At 42.8% G+C, this 21,611-nt stretch overlaps 1 protein-coding gene across 4 annotated transcripts in view; it reads left to right on the top strand.

The window, feature by feature from the left end:
• Positions 1-334: 334 nt before the first annotated feature.
• SIK3 (SIK family kinase 3) overlaps positions 335-21,611 on the top strand; it is a 131,889-nt gene continuing 110,612 nt past the window's right edge. Inside the window, exon 1 of one of the 4 annotated variants that reach the window (XM_067565959.1) lies at positions 335-592. In XM_067565959.1, coding sequence (XP_067422060.1) covers positions 338-592 — 255 coding nt within the window. In that variant the 5' untranslated portion in view covers positions 335-337. The remainder of the gene's footprint in view (positions 593-21,611) is intronic. The other 3 variants (XM_067565945.1, XM_067565938.1, XM_067565953.1) reach the window with 3 other exon arrangements.

Raw genomic sequence — 21,611 nt, 5'->3', positions numbered from 1 at the left:
CCGGGCCGCGCCGCGCCGCTCCGGGGGGCGGAGGGGGATGGGGCGAGGAGGGTGCCCCCGATGGGGGATGGGGGAAGGGGCTGCGCCCAGTTGCGCCCGCTTGACAGCGGAGGTGGGGGGGGGGGGGAAGAAGGGAAACGGGACTTCCCCCCGGGGATTGCCCCCTCCCGCGCCCCGTCCAGTCCCGTCCCCGTTACAAGCCCCGCCCCGCCCCGGCTCAGCCAATGCCGTGTCCGGCTCGGGGTGACGCGTTGACGAGGCAATCGTTTTGTTGGCGTCAGCGGGCCCCGCCCTCCCGGGGGTTGCCATGGCAGCTGTGGCCCCGCCCCCCGTGCCGATGAGCTCACGCGGTGCCGCAGCCCCGAGGGGGGAGGGGGGTTGTGCTCCTCGCAACAAGATGGCGGCGGCGGCTGCAGCGAGCGGCGGAGCGGGGGGCCCCCCTCCGGCCCCTGGGCCCCGGCTGCCTCCGGCCCCGCCGCCACCCCGGCCCCCGGGCCCCGCCCGCATCGGATACTACGAGGTCGAGCGAACCATCGGGAAGGGCAACTTCGCCGTGGTCAAGCTGGCGACCCACCTGGTGACCCGGGCCAAGGTGAGGGGGGCTGGGGGGGTGACGGGGGCCGGGGGGGCCTGGGTCGGGGCCTTGGGTAATGGGGGGCCGGGCCGGCGCCCTGGGAAATGGGGGTTGGGGGCTGTGGGTGGGCTGGGCTGGGGGGCTGCGATACGGTTGGCGGGCGGGGGGGTCGCCGTGTATGGGGCTGGTCACCTGGGTAACGGCTGGGCTGGGGGCGGCGCGGGGGGCAGTCGTCGGGGCTCCTGCTGATGTCAGAGTCCGCTGAGATGGTGGCGCCCCCTCCTGCCCCCCGGCAGCAGAGGGCTGGTGTCAGCCCGCCCCCGGCGTGCCGTGGGGAGCAGCGGGCGCAGCCCTACACAGGGGGTACCCCGGGGCTGGGCACCGCCGCTCCCGCAGCGGGGTGCGGTGCTATGCCATACCCGGGCTGCCGGGCATCCCCTGTGCCCGGAGCGGGGCTGGCGCCTGGCCCGTACGTCTCCGTTCCGCAGACTCAAACTTTACCTCCCGCAGCCGGCCATGGGTCACCCGACCCGGCTCCTGGCTGCCGCCCCTTGCCCGGCACCGTGGGACGGCCGCAGTCGGGGACTCCCCTCTCCCCCCGTCTTCTCGGGCCGGGTGTCCGCGCGGGTTGGGGCCGTGCGGGACTCGGCCGTGCCCGGCCGGTGGCTGGGTTTCAGTGTCAGTGCTGCTGCTGCTGCTGCTGCTGCACTCTCATTATGCAACTGCTGCTGCACATGGAAGTGTCAGGAGCCCCGCACGAGAAGGAAACATACATTCGCACCAGTGCCTCCCATCGGCGTGCAACTGGTTACTTGTGTCGAGGTTTCCCTGTGCAAGGGGGCCCAAACAGAGTGATGGACCCTGTCTCTGGCTATGTTTGAAGGACCTGCTCTTGGGTTAAAAATCCGATTGTGCAGGTGGGTGGAGAATCAAAATTCTTGAACTGAAAGGTTTTAAACATCTATCCATCATCTGTGCTTTGTTCACAATCTGCCTTTCTTAATTGGGCTGTCAGACTCCCATCTTGGACAATGAAAATGTATTGGTCAGTTTCACTTTCTAGTTCTTATGCTGCACTGTTTGAATTACAAATTTTGTAGGGGAAGTTTAGATCCAAAGAAAAAGCTGTTGATTTAAACCAAACCCAAGAAACACACATGAAAGCATTTCTCAATATTAGGTTTTGTGAAAGCCAGGACCTGTAAATCAGTGGCTCTCAACATTTCCAGACTACTCTACCCCTTTCAGAAGTTTGATTTGTCTTACATACCCCAAGTTTCACATCACTTAAAAACTACTTGCTTACAAAATCAGACATAAAAATATAGAAGTGTCACAGCACACTATTACTGAACAATTGTTTACTTTCTCATTTTACCAAATAATTATAAAATCTTTTGGAATATAAATAAAATATTGTACTTACAGTTCAGTGTATAGTATACAGAGCAGTATAAACAAGTCATTGTTTGTATGAAATTTTAGTTTGTACTGACTTTGCTAGTGCTTCTTAGGTAGCCAGTTGTAAAAATATCTGTAGACAAATATCTAGAGGAGTTGATGTACCCCCTGGAAGACTTCTGTGTATCCCTAGGGGTACGTGTACCTCTGGTTGAGGACCACTGCTCCAAATCACTGACACCAACCCGTTAAATGTGCTGCTTTGTGCAAATGTCAGTCATATTTTTGGCTCATCAGTGTCTGCTTTAGAAGAAGTTGTTGCTGTGATCAGCTTGAGTAGGGCTAACACTGTTGATGTAACTTTCTCAGGCCTTGATGATTTAGCATGAGTTGTTGGTGCAGCCACAGGTAACAAAAAAGCTGCAGAAAATGCTCTCTTCCAATTGGATGATGGATGGATTCTGAACTCTGTTGCCATTGTCTGTTAGTGTTGGATTTAGTCAGAATGGCTGTGACCTGAAGAAAAGCTCCGTGTCAGCTTGAAAGTTGTCTCTCTCACCAATAGAAGTTGGCCCAGTAAAAGATATTGCCTCACCTACCTTGTCTCTGTGATATTGGTGCCATACTCTTCACCCCAGACCTTTACTCATGTTCTCACCAGTGAAAATTAGCCTCCTGAGGAGTGTTGTTATCCACTGCCATGTGACTGCTTTGATCCTGACTTTTATCTAGTTAATTTCACATGGATGAACCTGAAAGAAGAGCTGACTGTTTTGGGAAGGAGGGGTTATTGGCTGACTTAATACAGGGCAATACTTACGTTTTAGTTTAAAGACCAATCTTTTCCCAACTTATTTTTTAAAAGAAGAGTTTGCGTCTTTCAGGACTCTACCATAAACTGTAAAGAATAAAACAGAGGAGGAAAATGAACTTATTGACCAAATATTTGCAGTATGCAGGCAGGTCATTTTGAGATACCGGTTAGCTGATTGGTACATCACAAGTCACATTCCAGCAACTAATAACAGTATCATATTGTCATTGTCTAGAGTCCCATCTCTGTCTTGCAGCTTTTAGTGCTGAATATGGCAGTACATGCTGGTAGTGGCAACAGTGCAGTGTTCTGAAGGTTCCTCTGTAGAAGCCATAGTGTCCTAAAAACGCTATTGGAAACTCAAGCAGGTGACATGTGGGTCTAATAGAGCTGTGGGTCCTTACTACCACAGACTACCTCCTCTCCATCACTCCTATGCTCCTGTCCACTGTATCAACAATTTGAAAGCAAGGGAAAGTCAGCTTGTTGAATATTTTGGCTTGTACACTTTTTAATTCCCATGTAAATTTCAGGGGCCAAATCCTGCTGTTACACTAGTGTAACCACAAAGTAATTCCTCCATTTACTTAAATTCTGGATTTACACAGATAGCTGAGTAGAACTTGTCCCAGAGGCTGTTAAATTTTAATCTAAAGTAATTTAATATCTACTGGACAATGTCTTTTAGTACTGGATTAGCTGAATTTGTATATGTAGTATTTACAATGTTCAGAGATGCCTCTGCCTTTAATTGCAAGATGCTACAGTCTAGCCTGCATTTCTGCTTTTGTTACTTCATTTATGGTTTGATCATTACTAGCCCAGTGATAAAACTGGGCTTCCTGAATTTTGCTGATAGAAGCAGGAGTGCTCCCACTTTAGCTGCCTCAAATGTTGACAACTGAGCATCGTGATTAGAAATCAGCCTTTCAGTTGTTAGCTGAGCTCCTGTTTTCAGCATTCCTAGCTGAGTCAGGCTTTGTATTGAGCATTGTCAATTCTGAAGGTTGTGAAATATTGAAGCTGAGTCCGTTTATTGCATGTGAATGGCTAAAGATCTTGCTGGGAAAGAACAAGATAGTGAAAAAATGAACACAAACTTAACCTTTGACTGGCCTGTTTATGACCATATGTCAGTAGTGCCTGGATTGAAACCACCAAATGCTATACTTCATGATCTAAGAGTGGCTTGAACTTGAATCTCCACTAGTGAAAAGCCATTGCACTAAGTTAAGGCTATGCCACGTGCATCAGTAATTCTGAGGTTGCTAAACTTAATTGCCCTCTTCCATATAGGAGACGCTGTATATTGTGCATAGTATGATGGTAGATCTTTTAGATGCTGCCAATCTTTAAGCCCAGAGGGAGAAGTTATAGTGGCAGCTTATGTACTTGCAAGTTCTCTTCCAATAGATGTGGAAGAGCACACAGAGGGGTTCTGAAGATCTACAAACCTCTGTCTGAGAAGCAGACAGAGGAAAACAAAAGAAAATCACTTCATATGTCAAACCTATGCCCTCATGCAATATTGTCCTTATTCTACTCTTGTTCTCTGTTGGAGCTGTCAGTAGTTCCGACATTGCTGATGGTGATGTACAAACAAAGGGGGAAGCACAAAGCTATGTTTCAAGCTCCATCAGACACCATGGGGGCTGATGGGAGGAATTTAGTAGTGTTAAGTACACTGGAAAGGGCTAACATGATGTGGAAAGCCCGTTGTTTAAGAGGGCACTAAAAGCACCAAAATGAAACATCAAGGGTTTGTTTTCTTAATTGTAACTAATAGTTTGACTCAGGGAAAACTACTTAAACTGAATCTCTGTGAAATCACCTCATTTAGTAAATAAATAAATAAATAAAAAAAATCTTGATCATGAAACTCAAGCACAGTACAATTCGTCAGTGCCAGCAGCCCCTTCCAGAGATAATCTTCCCTTATCAGTTGCACGGAAGGATAGTGCAACATTTAAAATTTAGCAGCCAAATCAAATCGCTAAACAAATTTGACACTCTGACTTTTCTTTGGAAGAAGCTTAGTGTGTTTTTCACTGACACTCAAACTGGAACTGTGCTCTTCCAAGAAGTAATTACAGCAAATGTCTGTAACTTTTAAATGATGATGATGAACCTCCTTGGTACAGTTCAAGACTTTTTACTACCATGTGAATGTAGAGGTTACCTGTTGATCTGAGACATTTGATTCTTTTTCTGTCTGGTGTAGATATTCCACAAGTTCAGATGACTTGAATGTAACACCTGAGCATGTTTTGGCTTAAACACTGTAGTTCCCCTTTCCTTTCCCACCTGAAAAAAGAAATAAAAAACTCAAAAGCCATTACTTGGGTTGGGTATTATTATTTATAGCTATTTTGAAACTGACTAGGACATACCTTTATTTACATAGATAGCATGTTCCTACATTCTGTATACTTGATTGCAATGGTCTGGTGCATCTTACTGACACAAGACTGTAAATGACAGTCCCCTACATTGGGAACACTTGTGAAAGGGAACATTAATCATCCAAAAGGGCAGGATCCTTGGGTTCATAGTGATACCTACAGAAATTAACAAAATAAAAAGGAATAGCTTGTCGGCTTATGTATTAACTAAACCATCAGTTTACTTTCAGGCCCTGTTATGCAAACTTGGAATCTAGTGTGCTGTAAGACAGAGCTATTCTGATGGCTGGACAGGAACTGGAGTTGTTTCTCTGACTAGGATTAATTGGGCACCTGCAGGATATCTTGCTACATCTCTCCATTTCTGTTTCCTGCCTCCTGTCCTCCCTTCCTCTGTCAGTGTTCTGGTGTTTCACAAGAATCAGTCTTTGTTTTTTGTTTTAAAAACTTTCCACGTGACCTATTGAATGGATTGTTCGCTGCACAATTTCCATTTATAAATCATCCAAGTGACTTTATTAGCATTCTAGCTGTGGTCAGACACTGGAGTTGTTTTTAATGCCATATTCTTTCATATAAATTGGACGGTGTTTGTTGATAGAGATTACTGCGTATATTGTGGCGCATCTACCTTCACCTTCCCTCATGTTCTGGATAGTGTAGTAAGGCTTAGTGTATTATTTTAAAGTCTGTGTTTAACATCTCTAGGGAAAAACAGCTCTGCTGTTGTGTAGTCCTGAAGGCTTTTTGCACCTGTTTTCCTCCGTTTGTCAGCTGCAGCATACAATGATCTACTCCAACTCTGCTCTGAGGACATGTAATTACATGCCTTTACAAAGGCTATTGAGCAATTTCTGACTTTTTTTTTTTTTAAACAAGGAACACATCACTATGTATGTCAGGCCTTCTCTCTAAACTGAGATGTCACCATGAGTTCACAACCTATTGTGATGCACTTACTGGGTTTTTCAAACACCATTGAGTTAGGTGTTAAACTTTTTGCCTCAGTTTCTCCCTGGAATGGGATAAGTGGCTCATCCAAGGCCATGGAAGGACTCGGTGTCAGAAGTTCCTGGCTCCCAGTCAAGTGCTTGGTGTAACTAGACCATACTGTCTTCGTGTCAGCTAAATATGTATATTCTTGGGTTCATAGAGCTAGATAACATGCAAGGCCAAGAGCAGATCTAACTCTTTGTAGGTAAAAGGGTCACTCATTCAAGCATTGTTTACCTAGTGTACAGTAGTTTCATGCTGTCCACTAAAAAACTCTATCTGACATAAATATGGTGGTTGCAGGGTAAATTCAACTCCTTGGTATGACACAGACCTGCTATTTCAGGTACATCAAGTACAGAATCTGGACAAGTAGAAGAAATGCTAGTAGTGAACTGATGTATCCATTGTACAACTGGATTGCCTCCCAAATATCTGCAATAGAAAGAACACTTTCCTTCCTAGCTTGTCAAAGACATAGCTTAATTAGTTTCTAGGCTTTAGACATCTACATGGGTAAATCTGAGGTAAAGAAATGAATCTGGTATTGAATTCAGAAAAAGGTAGGTTCACAGCACTAAGAACTTGTTGGCTGACTTAGCTGGTAGTGGGAATGTGCTGCCATGGAAAAATCCTGGTTCTGTGACTTGGGCACTGTAGTTCCTGAATGTGGAAGGCCCAAGGAACCACAGAGACTTTTGTCTCGATTCTTTTCCCCCCCATAAAAGGTGGAAAGTAAAGCTGCTCTCAGAGGGGTTGGTGGTGAGAAGTGATGGCTGCTCCTTGCTCACCCCAGCTGTTCCCTCATCTTGCGCATGTGTCAGTGAAAAGTGTAGGCCTGGGGTAACCCCAAAACCTCTGCTCAGAGCAGTCCTGGTGTTCTGATCATGGAGGGGTGTCTTACATTGGGGTCAGTCTGCTGTAATTCACCATCACCCTATACCAAGTCAAACAGAAACAGATTAATACTGTTGCCATTAGCTTCATAATGAACTATGTGAGGAGCTAATATGGTAACCTTGTGATAGTCACTTTCCCTTTCATCAGTATCCGTTAATGCAGAGGTCCCCAAACTGGGGGGCACTCCCCCTCAGGGGGGTGCAGAGGAACATTTGGGAGGGTGTGGCAGAACCCAGACCAGCTCCCGTGGGGAGAGGGAGCACCACCCAGCCCCACTCTGCTCTGGCCGTGGCCCCTGGCTTGGCCTTGGAATTGACACCCATTCGTGGCACCCGGCACCAGCTGCGGCCCCTGGAGCCCATGATTGCCATGGCCCCACTCCCAGCCACTGCTGCTCTACTCCCGGCCTTGGTCCCTACCACAGCCCCCTGACTGTGGCCCTAGTCCAGCCCTGGGTAGGGGGGCATGGACATTTGTGAATCACAAATAATTCCTCTGGCATGCACTATAATGATACTCACATGGTGCTGTTCTTGCTGCTTGTGTGTTCCAAAGGAGCCACTGTATTTCAGCCATTTAATCTCAAGGTTTAGTGAATTCCTAAGAGAAGGAAAGGGTCTCCAGGTCTAGCATGTTTACTGTTCTTCATTTCCATTGACAACCTCTAGTGCTCTCTTCCTGGACACCCATTGAGGATGTATGTGTGTGATGTAGATAATAACTACTGATGGCATCTAATATTTCACTAAACATTTCTGAGCTGTACAAATAGCCAACAGATTAATGCATATACACTGCTGAGCATGAGACCTTGTGTGGCAAGCTCTGTCCTGGTGGCAGTTTACACTGAAGACCTTGAAGGCAGGATTTGTGTATCACTACCAGCTGATAGTGCTTTAACACTCTTCTTTTGAACTTGGTGAATGGGCCTCCCTGGTCTAAAGAACCTAGTGCTTGCTTAGCATTTTTGGGAGAGGATAATAGTCTAATCAAGCATGGCTTGCAGATAGTCTGCTCTCCCAGCTTGTCACCGGCTGCTTGTTAGGCAAGGTTATGTCTTGTTTACTTCTTACCCTTAGAAGCTGGAAAGGGAATGCCTTGAAACACCTGTGTCCTAGCTGTTTGAGGTGGCAGTAACTAGTGGTTAGATGAGCTTTGCTGTAAAGGAACAAAAAGATTTGGGGTAGGGGGTTCTCTCAGAGTATCATGTTTTCAGTGAAGAGATTTATTTTGTAGGTTTGACTTGTTTTGTCCTAAAGTAACCCAACATTTCATTGAGGCCTTGGAGCTCTCTGCCAACAGGCAAGAGCCCAGGCTGCGTGTGTACAGAGAATAACTGACGGTCAAAGTTCTAGTTCATAGACTATGTACAAAAATAGCCTACCTGAGCAGAAGAAGCGGGTGAGGTGACTTAGTGTCCCAATGGGCTAAAAATCTCCCTCTTAGTACTGGGCTAAGTGACAATATAATCTGTGTATATCACTTTTTTTGTCTTCTCCCTAGTGGTATAGAGACTTGGTTTTGGGTCTTTAGGACTCCCTATTAGTGCTATTTCTCCACCATGAGGAGGAAGTACCCCTGTAAATACCAGGTTTTTAAGAGAAGATTAGACTACAAGGTGAGAATCTGTGAAAAATCTCTATTGGCAAGAAAACACACAGTACTGCAACCTTGTACATCCATCCTGTAAAGGTACTAGCCCAAACATCTTCCTTCTCTTATCTTTGCCAAAATCATGGAAAAACTAAATTTACTATTTGCAAGTAAAGAAAAATTTTGCAAGGCTACTTAAGCATATTTGTGAAGTCATATCACCCAAATGTTAGCATGTCAGAACGCTGATTAGAATTCTCACCGGGCAGATAAATCAGGGAAGGCAGTGAAGTTCTGTTCACTAGTGCCTTGACTATGTGCCTTGTAGGAACTGTAGCAAGTTGACATGTGTCAATTACTGTCTCCTAATTATCGCAATCGCTATGTGTAGTCTTCTGCTTAGAACAAAATAACTAGTTGGTAGTGTCTGAGGTGTCATAGAGACAAAAACCCTTTTCCTTTCTCCACCTCTGAAGATTGCTTCTGCAACTCAAAATGGAGACAGCGGTGAAACTATGTACTGTAGTAGAAGCTGGTGGTGTTTTTAATTTGTTCAACTCCTCAGTGTAAGCTGGGAGTGGGGTTACTTCATTTTAAATAAAAAATCACTCTTACAGAATGCCTGCTTGTTCATCCAGAATGAACACTGTGCTTGGAGCTTGGTGTGACTTCAGTGCTCCAAAATCATTGATGCTAAAATCACAAGTTTCTGTACCACAGAGATAAAATTGCCATTGATGTGCTTAGGTCTTGTCTATGAAAAAAGTGCAGTAGTTTAACTAGATCATGTTTAAAACTCGCTAGTTAAACCAGTCCAAACTTCTAATGTGGATATTTAAAATAAGTTTAACTCTTGCATATATCAATTCAGCAACACCAATTTAAGATGAATTGCATAAGCAAGGGTTAAGTTGATTTTGAGTATCTACATTAGACGTTATCACAGGTTTAACTAGAGAAAGTTTTAAAATGATCTAGTTAATAGACAAGTGCGGCAGTTTACAGACAAGGCCTCAATGGTGTCAGTCCAGGGGATTAACATGCTGCATTAACACTCAAATGAAGAAACCACTGAAGGATTGTGATTCATTGCTAGTCATTGGCATGTTTCTGGTAACTGACTCCTATGCCTCTATATTTGAGGCTAAACCTCACTCATTGTGTTGAATGACCATCAAAGGGATTCCATAAAAAGGGAATTATGTGGCCTCAGCTAAATTTCGTAGTCCAATCATCCAAACACATAAATTCCCACCCCCAATGTATTGACACAGTTTGTGCTCAAACATAACAAAAGGTTGGTTGCATCTTGGAGAAGGTGGGGGAAGAAATGTCTTCACTTCACTAGTCTGCACTACTCAAAAGCGAGGATGAACAAGATATCCTGGGACAGCCTGGATTGTCGGGAATGAACCAAGGAACTGGTATATGGCTATTGGCTCGCCATTAAAACTTTACTGTACTAGGGTAGATTAGCCAGTTACTGTTGAATTGAAGAACTTTTAACACTAACATACTGTACTTCCTTCACTTGAAGGTTGGGTTACATTGAATGTTTTTACTGTTGGAACTTCCTGTTAACCCACTTGCTGTATGTATTTGGTAATGAAAATTCATGCTAGGAATTATTCGTAAATCAGCAATTTACTGCTCAGCCAGCTGTAATCCAGTATATGGTACTGTGGTAATATTTGACTGAAAATGTAATTTGGAAGCTGTATAGTTTAACATTTTCCTAATCCAGTCATTCTGGATATAGTGTACAGTGTTGCTGTTCTAAGAATATTATGGCACTAATTTCTTTGCTGACAATATCCCCGGCACCGTAAGATCCACATTCTTCTGACTAAGCAGGATGGAGCTATGCTGTTTTTGGAGCACAGCTAATGTTCCGTTGACTATAACAGAGCCTGCTCTCTTGATTTGGCAAACATGGACTTATTTCACACCTTTCAAATAGAGCCTGAAATGTATTTTGCAGGTTTCTTGGCCTGCATGATCTCAGCACAGTTTTGCAGTAACCTTTTCGCTGCTGCTGCTGCTGAGCCAAGGTGTAGACCCTGTATGATCTGCCTTTAAAAAACAAAACACTACTTCATGACAGCAATCTATTTTTCCTCTTTAGAGTTGGACTGTAAATGCCATGGCACTTAAGCCTATTCCTTTGTGTGATGTACAGCTCCGAGCGTGCCAAATTTGAAAGTGCAGTCTTCCAGACCATGGCATTAAGGTAGATCAGTTTTTTGAACAAAATTAGTTTAGCTATTTGTTTCATCTGATGTTTTGATAGATGCATTGTTCTGGAATCACCTGAACTTCCAGGTACTTTCCTTCTCCCCCCCACCCCACCCTAGTTTTGTCTTCATGTTTCTGCCCGTTAAAAAGATATAAGACTAGAGACACTGGGTCACTCGATTGGTGGTTGTAAGAAAGTATCTTGCCTCCAGTAGCATACGATATTTTGTGAAGGTAGTGAAAGCCCTGAGGTAATGAGACATGTCAGAACTTGTTGGGACAGTAATTTCTGATCAGTTTAAATTTGTGATTCTTGCATAGTGTAAAATATGGCTTGATATTTTGCAGTGACTTCAGTGTGTAATGTGAATAATTTCAATATGATGATTGGTCCTTTAAGGGGAGGTGGGTCCAGCCCCACCTGTGTCACAATTAACTCTTCACTGGTGGTGAAAATGAGTAATGTCACATGACAAGCTGGTCATATGACTAAACCAGGTCTCCTGCGATGTAGAAAAGACAGTCTATGGAGTCAAAGGGAAGAGACTCCCAGGTAGGAAGTCCTGGGAACTGCTGCTTGATAGAGAACAGCGAGTCAGAGGAGAGTACAGCTGATGAGCTCTACGGACTTGCTGCAGCTCACAGGCAGAGGGTCTGCAGGCACAAGCTGGCAGGGAGTAGGAGCTGGCAAGTAAGGCTGGAGTATAGAGAGGAAAGCCTCAGCAGGAACAGGACAAGAACCTTGCACCAAAAGTTGTGAGCCAGCTAGGAAGTCTGGGGAGAGTTTGTTTCCTTTTCAACCTTTTTTGTTAAACCCAGACCCCAAGAAGGGCGCTTGTGTCAAGTTTGTCAAAACTTCGCGGGTGCCCAAGGAGAGGAACCAAGATGATGGTTAGCCTGAACTTAGACCAGGGTTATGTGGCGTTGCTGCATGTTTCTGGGAAATGATAGCACTTGAGTTCAAAACCAAGCTCCTGGTAGCCATGGTAACTAATTAGCAATCTTAGGTATGCAAATAAAGTGATTCGCTTTAAATTTTGATCAACAATATTTGGAAACAAAATCCTAGATTTTTTTGTTCACAAGTATCTTACCACTATAGTGCATTAAAAGCACTGTTAAGTGTGGTTGGCCCAGAGTGACTTACTTGCTTTGGCATCAGAAATCTGGGCAACTTATCTTTGGAACCAAAGGCTTCATGAATCTTAAATCCACCCTACAAAACAGTTGGGAGCCAAGAATTCCTAAGAATCCCTGTGGTAATTAGCTTGTCGTGCACACAGTGAGAAATAGCATTTCAGTGACAAATTATCTGGCAGCTTTAAGATCTGAGAGTTAACTTTTATAGAACTGTTTAAAAACAATAGAAGAAGTACTTGGTGTCTGAGATCCATTCACGGATCTGATCCGTATAACTCTGGGGATGAGTCAGCTGATATGTAGATGTATGAGCTTATTGCTTTGAGCCATTCTAGACAGTCTCTTATTTTTGATATTATACAACAGAAAGTAGCTAGGCTACTAACAGTTGATATAATCAGTCTCTTCACAATATGTTCGAATCCCTCAATTTTTTGCTGTTTTTGCATACACTTAGCACTTGGAAGCTTTGTCTTCAGCTTCTTAAAGCACCTGGTATAATTCTAGTACATTATTGTATAATTATCTGGTTTTGGAGATCATTGGGAGGCTGGGGGGAGAATTTCCGTAAGATGGTAGGGCTAAAGCAGTTTGACAAAGCCAGGCCCCAACAATTGTCAGTACTCAATTAGGGAAACACATGGCTTGATATTAATGAGAATAAGACTGGGGGGGTTGAAAAATTGTACCAAGATGCCATCATCAAAATATGGGTTTTGAGATTTGGGCATTACCTTCGAGGTATATATTTACACTTACACGCAAAGAGCCCTGTACTATGTAGTGCTTCTTGTCCCCTTTGGATAGCTGTTTTTTCTAGCATGCTTAGCCCCTGTTTGAGCCAGACTTAAATGTAACAGAGCTAATGAAACGTCTCTAAAGGTTATGCAGTTAGGTAGGAAATCTGTAAAAACCAGTTTCTTGCAGTGATTCCCCATTACTTAGTATAGTTTTTGTTCTGTCCAGTTGTTAGGGTGCTTAAATACTGAACCTTCTGGTTATGTCTTTCATTCATATTCCCTGAGAACTCTTTTTGTGTGATGTTGTTGTTAGTTGGTGTAACAGCGAGCAGCATTGAAGAAACAGTAACATTTTAGTTGTGTGTGTTACTGGGAAAGGATTGTCCATAGAGTTCAGTGATGTGTAGAGAAAAATGGCAGTCTTCAAGACTGAAATGCTTCCACATTTTCTCCCCTTTCACCAGCTCTTGAGGAACTAGGTTCACAGGAATCCTATTCTGGCTCATCAGCTGTTTTCCACGTGTGTTTGTGGTACCTCTAAGGATGGCAATATTTTTAAGCCTTAAACTTCTCACTAGCCTGCCAAAAGCAGCAGAATTGAAACCACTAAAACTCAAATTTTACCTGAGACCGAGTACATGAGTTAAGTCTTCAACAGGCTTTGAAGGGATAAGCTTACAAGTGAAGAGCTGGTTAGCTCTCTGTAATTATGGGTAAGTATAAAGTCTGATAAGATAATATGCTAAATTGCAGTGTTAAGAACCACCACAAATAAGAATTATCAGTGGAAAAGAGATGCAAAAATCCGTTCAGATACTGTGTGTGACCCGTCCGTGCCTAGGGTAGCCACCTGAAAACGCCAAGGTCAGGGCAGGTCATTTAGGTATTGTTGCCAGGTCAGTATATAGCCTTACTGTAGGTCACAGTGCCTCTCTGAAAGTGTTGGGGGTACGAATTACATTCTAACGAATGGAAACAGACTGGATGAAAAACCATTTAGTCCCCCACCTTTCAGATCTAACATCATAACTTCACTTTGCCAGTAGTGCTACATTTGACCAACTGCTTGTCTGATTCTCTCAAGCACCTCTGTACTTTTTCTTGTGCTTTTAAATTCTGCCTGAAAATCTACCTTTACCAGGATGCCTTCAAATTTCTTTCATCTGGCATTGGTTAGGCAGAACACATGCAGCCGCTTTAAATCCCACAACTGGTTTATGGAACTGTTCATTACTTTGCTGAAACCTTGTTCATTCCACCACAACCCACATTTGTCCACTGACCTGTTGCACACTGCCAAAATCCTAGATTGTGGGCTCTCTGGGGCAGGGACTGTCTTTATTTCTGTGCTTTGTACAGTAGGCCCCTGATCTCCTATTCGGGTCCTTAAGTGCCTTTGCTCTAGAAAAATATCTACCTTTGGCCAGTTATTGTAAATGCATAATTCTGTGTGCACTTAAATCTTAGATTAGTGCAATATTAAATCCAATACAGTAGTGTTAACGATCTAAAGATGAAAAGTCTTGGTCTCTGCACTTCATCTTTCCTCTTAAGATATTACACTAGAAGGAAATCCTTGGACTGCAATCTTGCAAATGATTATCAGCTAGCCTGGAGTGTTGATAAATATTGGCCTTGGTAGTATGCATGGAGTCTCTTGGATTTGAGTAGCTAGAGATATTACTAAATACAAACAAGTTTTGTTCACACTTGCCAAATAGTATGCTGGCACTCAGAGGGCTGCTAGAGAAAATCATATTGGCCTTTCCCAGATCAAAACTGAATGGATAAAATACCGCTTGAGTTGTATTGAATTTTCTTGTCATAACAAGGTGACATGAACAGCATAGCGTTCTTCTGGGGTACACTTCAGATTGGACCTTGGTTTCTTGCTTCCTGAGTCTGGTAACAACTTGTTTTAGCTACTTTGAGGTGCTAGATCTTTTCCTGTACGTTTGGTTAGTGTACACAGTGCTGTTTTACTCTGCACCAATAAACAAATTTCAAACAAATGCAAGTCTGTTATGACCAGTGGCTATAGTGAAATCCATTATTAACAACGTACAGAGCCTGTCTGTTGCATCTCAAGAATTATGTCTGAACTAGATAGTTGTGTCACTAATATGTAGCAATTCTTTGGTTTCCAGTAAGATCCTGGTTTGAAAGTTCAAGTTCATTGCTGACTCTGAGCAGAGATTTAATCTTTGACTTCAATGGTTTTTCACAAGAGCTGCTTAGGGTGTTTCAGATAAATCTCTGACTTTCCATTCTCTGCCAGTTAATTCAGCTGCTAGTAATTTACTTCCAATCATACCAAATTGGTGGGGAGAATTAAAGTAATAGTTACCTACATAAGGCTCCCTGCTGCTTGGGTGTTCTGCCCTCTGGAGAAACTTTTTCGGAGAAGTGGGGGGTGTACCTTTTCCCACAATGACGGACTTATATGGGGAAACTTTTGTTCAGTCAGAACAGAATATTATTTTTTTTCAGTTTAGCTAAGAATAACAATTCATAGTTAAAAGCAAAGTGAAGTCTGAATGTAGGTATTTTCCCACTCGGCCGCTCCTGCAGTTAGTCATTTGCCAGATGTGTGGGCCTTGCCTGTCACCTCTCTTCTTCAGTTGTGTTAGTTGCTTATTCCAGTTCCCTGCAGGGGATAAAACCGGGGTCGGTTTCACTTATTGGGCCAGTGGAGTATAAAGTTGAGTGACCCATATAGATGGAGATTGGGAAGTACCCTAGTTTAGCTGAATGGAAAATATCACTGTTTAGGGGAAATATTATAAGACTGAAGACTATACCTACTAATCTTTCAGACCTGTTTTGGATGTCCACGTAATAGTGTGGAATGAATAACAAATTACTCACTTTCTTTAAATAGCTTTTAGAGGAGACCTGGGAAAACCAACAAAATGAACTCAAAATGGCAACTTTCCCAGGAAAATGCACTGATTGTTCATCTTAACTTTATTGTGGTTGCAGTAAAGGCTCATATGTGCACAGCACTCTCCCCACCAATGTGCTCAAGTCTAAACAACCAAAAAACCCACCCAGGAAAAATGCGGAGGAAAAATCAGAGCACGCACAACACCACTTTAATAAATTACCCTGCCAATATCTGAAAACTTCAACTCAGTCTTTAGAGCCATTTGAGACCAAGGTGGATAGACAAACCAATCATATGTCCTCTGCAAATACTGTCTGGCTTTCCGCAGGACAGGGTTGGCTGGTCATAACATGCTGAGCCCTTTCTCTTGAAATAGACTGAGCAAGACGAAGGGGATTTAATAAAGTTTCCCAGTGAACTGGGGAAGGTTTCCATAAGAAAGAATAGGAGATGGCTGCTAGTGCTTTTTGTTAAAAGTGCACTGAAGGATGGTAAGCCTAAAATTATTGCTCACTGCATGGATATGGCAAAATCAGTGTTCTTACAATGAGGGAGACAACCCATTGTAAAAGCCTAATGTAGACAGGGCAAGTTGTGACATCATCTCAGTGTAGCTGGGATTTGAGTGCTCTCGCATCTTAGCCACAGTGTGGAAATGGAAGGTGCTGGAAAAGAGAGCATGTGGCTAAGTCAAAACTGACCTGGAGAATTTTTGTGCCTCTGTGCCCTAGTGATCTACAGTGAGGTGCTTGCTGTACTTCCGTAGCTCAGAGTACTGCGGGAAATCTGTGAGAGAACTAAGTAAATGTGTCAGAGCTTTCACCATGGCAACAGAGTACCTCAGAGCCAAGTGTACAGCCTGACAGCATGATGAGAGGAAAGCAGGTCAAATACGTGCATAGCAAGATGGAGACCTTCTGAAGATGTTCAGATATACTCTGCCTCTGAAACTACTGCATCAGTTGCAAACCTCACACTTGCAAACAAGAATACTTTAATGCTTCCTGGACAGTAAAGCTACCTTGCTATTAAAGGATTAATAAGGCAACAGTGCTTGACTTGGCAAATGGAGATTAAAAGTGAGTTCTGCTGATTGGCTGTGACCTTGGCAAAACATCTGTGTTACTTTTTTAAAGGTACAATGGATTTAATTATTAAAATCTCCAAATCCCTGTTCAAATTACATACCTTGTCATTGTGATTGTTTCTAAATAAGAGTATGCGCAACAGTAACACTGTTCAGTGATTCAGCCTCCAGTTCTAGCAGCTAAATTTTCAGCATTCTGACCTCCAGAGTGGTAAAATATACTGCGAGACAGTCACACGAGATTATGGATGAGCAGCATTATTGTTTTTCACTTAGAGTTATAACTGTTTAGCAACCTTCATATGCCAATCAAATCTTGTTTACTCAGTCCCGTACCACACAAAAGACAATATTGCCTAACTAATTCTACATTTCATGCAGCAGAGTACCAGGGGCTTGTACTTCTCTGTAATGATGGGCATAATTAAATTACTCTCACTGAAAAATAGTGAATAACTTTTAATATACTAAAGTGCTTTGGTTGATGATGTTTGTGCTAAGGCACTACTGTAATTATTAGATGATTAATCTATTGAAGTATTTATGGGCCTTGAAAGCAGCAACTACAAGGAGATCATGGTGACACTGGCGTCACTCTAGTAGGTGAAAGAATCTCATGTACTAGCTATTGTTACTTTCAAACATACCTGGATACTCACTCCTTAAAGTACAATCTATACCCTTGCAATGTGAAGTATTCATTAGTCATTTTTCAGTCATTCAAGAAATTCCACTTGCCATCTTTGACGCTCACACTGAAACTCACTGTACATACTTCACAGAGCTTGGAGCAAGAGGCTCCTAATTAGTGTTAGTATGATGCTCTTTTTCAAGAGCTTGTTTTCTTCATATTTAAGCAGGGTATTTACATGGCTTATAGTTTACAGATAGTTACAGGCATTGCTCTTTCAAGGCCAGAGGTGGAAACTGATGCAGCAATTATTGCTAGCACTTGCCATGGACTGTGACTCGCATGCTTCATGGAACAAAAGTGGAACTCACTGGAGTGATTCCACTGTGAAGGCTTTCTGGAGGCTTATGCAGGCTTATGTTCTGAAACAGATACTGTTGTAGTTTCAGGAATAGCTGCAAATGGGTGGAATTAAGAGGCATGATGGAGCTGCACATAGCGTATTGCAAGTCACTTGGAGGATGAACAGAGACATTCCAGCCAGGATTTGACTTTTGTGAAACACAAAGAACAAAACCGCTTTAGCAATATTGAATGAAACAGGAATATTTGATAATCAGTTTAGCCTATATGTTTTCTTTCTAAATTTACTCTTCGGGCCTCTATTGCTGCAGTTTATGGTTGAACTGGAATTTTCCTGGTGGATCTCTCTATCAGTTTCGGTGTTTAAAAAAAAAACAAACAAAACTTTTAGCTGCTTGTTAACACAATGTAGTTCATTTAAAGCCCACATAGTCATTTCTGTGAAGATATTCTCATGTCTTTTGATGCTAGATTTAAATTTACTAGTGTACAGTGGTCTGTATTAAACATATATTTGCATGAAAAATTCTCTTAAAACTATTTTGAGTTACATAAAATAGTGTGACTCTTCTTGTGGCCAGAACAGTCTAGGTACAATGATGCTTCCTGTTTCGACGTGCTCTAATGACCAGGTCTGTGCCTCTTGGCATTCAAGAGGGAAACACTGTTTCCTAACAGACTTGCATCACAAACTCTAAGTCAGCAGTTTGGGGTGTGGTCTAGCAGGGTGCCCTGGCTTGTTTGAGTGAGTCATGAGTTCTCTTGTCTAAACAAGAGATGGTGCATAGACACACTGGAATGTATAAAAGCTTACCTTTGATTAGCCATATTTTTAAAAACAAACTACTTAGAAATAAGGCATATAGAAAAATGCTTTCTATTTTACTAAGGCTCTTGAAATTTCAGAAGCTTAAGCATTGGTGCTGGAGTTTGCTGAATCATTTGCTTTTAATTGAACTAACTATTTTGTTTGATTAATTCATATGGTGTCAGTGGCAGGGGGAGAAGTTACTTGGACTAACTCAGTGTTTTGGAGTCTTGTTAAGAAAAATACTGACTATATTAACATTCATGCTGTTTATGGTATCATCTTCCTTATAATGCAACAAGGAAGGAAAACTTAGTTTTGCTCCAGAGTTACTGAAGAATCGTTAAACTCAGTGCTGTGTGCTGTGAACTAGTTAATAGAACCATTAGTGAGTAGGGAAGCTGAGATGCTGATATCTGATTTAAACACTGAATTGGTGTGGTTGAGATTTTTGCCTTAAGGATTCATTTAACTAGAAAAAATCCTGAAATACAGCCCAAGGTTCTAAATTTGTATTCCCTAAGGATCTCAAACTCCCATTGCTTTCTGCGCGGGGCATAGACTACAGAGCAATGCTAGGCACCAAATTGGTGTGGAAGAGGATTGCGGGATTCATTTAATTTCATATATGATCTAGTCATATTCTCATGATGCTGTGTTATTAGTGGGAGAGTCTAATTACATTAGACATAACTGAGTGGTAATTCATAAATTACATCAATTTGAAAAATCTGTTTCAGAATTTTCTTACCTCAGTTGAGACTAAATTATGATGTACCTTCAGAAACCATCCAGTGTAGGACAGCTTCCTGCTGCTAATTCAAAAGCTGCTGTCAACCCTATCATCTATTTAAATAGATTAATAAATCTCAGTTTGTCAAAACATGAAATGCACGTTAATGTCACTAAACGAAAGTAAGTTGGGTGGCATTTGAAGTTGATTGTCCTAGTTTTTAAAGTCATATCAGTAGGACTACCTTCAATAGTCCACATGTGGCGAAATTAATGTAGACTTGTCAGGCACTGTTGTGTCTCCTGTGGTATAAGGCTGTGTAAACGAGCTGATTGGCTTGTGGCATATGAAGGTTGGTAAGCAGTTACAACTCTAAGTCAGCGGTTCCCAACCTGTGGTTCGCCAACCCCTGGTGGTCCGCAAGGCTACTACAGGGGGTCTATGGAAAAGAAAAATAGCATCCTCACTGAGGAAATGTACAATTTCAAATAAAACTAGTAGCATGTGGTGGTCCACGAAATGTTGAGAGGCTGAAAAGGGGTCCACACACTCAAAAAGGTTGGGAACTGCTGCTCTAAGTGAAAAACCATGATGCTGCTCATCTGTAATCTTAGTATGAGTGTCTGGCAGTATATTATACCACGCTATCTTCTCTGGTATGCCCCCTCCCAAACACACCACCTTGAGCAGAGATTGAGGCAGAACTGATCGGGAGAAGACAATGGCTGCTTTTAAATAAAATAAAAATCTTTTAGCTCTCTTGCTTTTTATGCCTGCGTAAATTAGTAGGTTTGTTAATACATCACTACTTGCTGGACCAGTTACATTGTACTCTATATAGTAAGGGCCATATGCTTCTGGCTTTGCATGGTGTAGTTTAGTGGGTGGTTCCATGTTCTTTTGGGTGTTAGGCCTTGACTGTGCTGGCTATCAGGATGTTTGCCCTGGGGGTTCTAGTGTATACATATCACTAGGGCATGTGCAGGTCTAAGCTTGAAGCTTAGCCACCCTGTCGGGCGTCTTCTAAGATGCTAGTGTCAACCCCAGGCCGCTGCCACCTTCACTCACCTTGAATTGAAATATGACATAACTAGAGTGCAGCAGTATTAGCGTTCATTACGGCAGTGTTTGGATATGAGTATTTCAGTTACCTTAAGGGTGCGGAAAGACTATGAAATAGGTGCTCCGCTTTTGTGTGTGAATATAGAGCTGTGAAATCTTAATCTAGGACAGGACTAGATCTAACAAGTCTGATCTCAAATATCAACGGTTCTATGGCGATAAACCTAAACTTTGTGTAAACTTCCAGTGATAGAACGTTCAATTAGCTAGAGGCAAAAAGAGAAGGGTGGCACATCGTTAGAGAGAGATCTGTCTAAATTCTGGTACAGTCCTTGCTCCCTTGACTCATGCTGCAGTGCCTAAGTGCTGGGGCATATTGGACTGTCAGTATTGTCAACCCAAATATTCAAAAATCATGAGTCATATCCCTTCTGTCCCCTCCTCCCCCCCCCCCCCCAGTTGAGATTTGTTTGAAAATCATGAGACTTGAAACCATTTTGGCTTCACTTTCTGAACTGTTCGGGTGCAGTTTGGTCTTACTGTCAAGCTTTTTTCATTGACCAGGAGGGCTAGAAACTTTTTAAATGAAAGTTAAAATTCTAATGTATTTACATGGCTCCCAGAGCTGGAGCTTAAGAAACACAATTGCCAGACTCCCAATAAAATTGCAATAGCTGGCAAGACTCTGTACTTAGCTGAATGGGGAAACTGCCAGCAAAGTATCTTCAAACTGCCTTTTGAAAAGTAAATAGGAATGTAGGAATTGCCTATTTTATCTAACTAGCAGTCAGTCTAGTTGGGTATCCGGTCCTGATGCAGACTGGGGTGATACTGAGCTCTTGGTCATGTCCCATTAAAAACTATCCACCCACCTAAAAATGGGGCATTCATTACAGCTAACATTCCATCTTTGGTTTCAGTGATGTAATCTCTCTAACTTTGCTCCTGTGCTCATTCTGGCACAGGCTCTAGCTCCATAAGGAAGCTCTGTCTTCCAAGTTGCAGGGATACCCAGTCCTCAAACATAACTGTTTTTAAATCACTCTCTCCTACAATGACACCTGCTGCTGCTCTCTTGTGAATTTGCCTTTTGCGTGACTCCCTTATGGACTAAGGGGTTAGGGAAAAAGTGGAGGGACAAAGATGACAAAAGATGAATCAACAGGACAAGGGACATTTTTAGCTATCCTTTTATGGGGCCATCAGAAATCTATAAGTCTGACGGCAATTGAGTCAGGAAGACAGGCT

The sequence above is a fragment of the Emydura macquarii genome, unplaced genomic scaffold (genome assembly GCF_026122565.2).
Source record: "Emydura macquarii macquarii isolate MOO-44397 ecotype Brisbane River unplaced genomic scaffold, CSIRO-AGI_Emac_v2 contig_312, whole genome shotgun sequence".
Classification (NCBI taxonomy): Eukaryota; Metazoa; Chordata; order Testudines; family Chelidae; genus Emydura; species Emydura macquarii.
The sequence above is the reverse complement of the archived record's forward strand: the minus strand, read 5'-3'. Positions and strand labels throughout refer to the sequence as shown.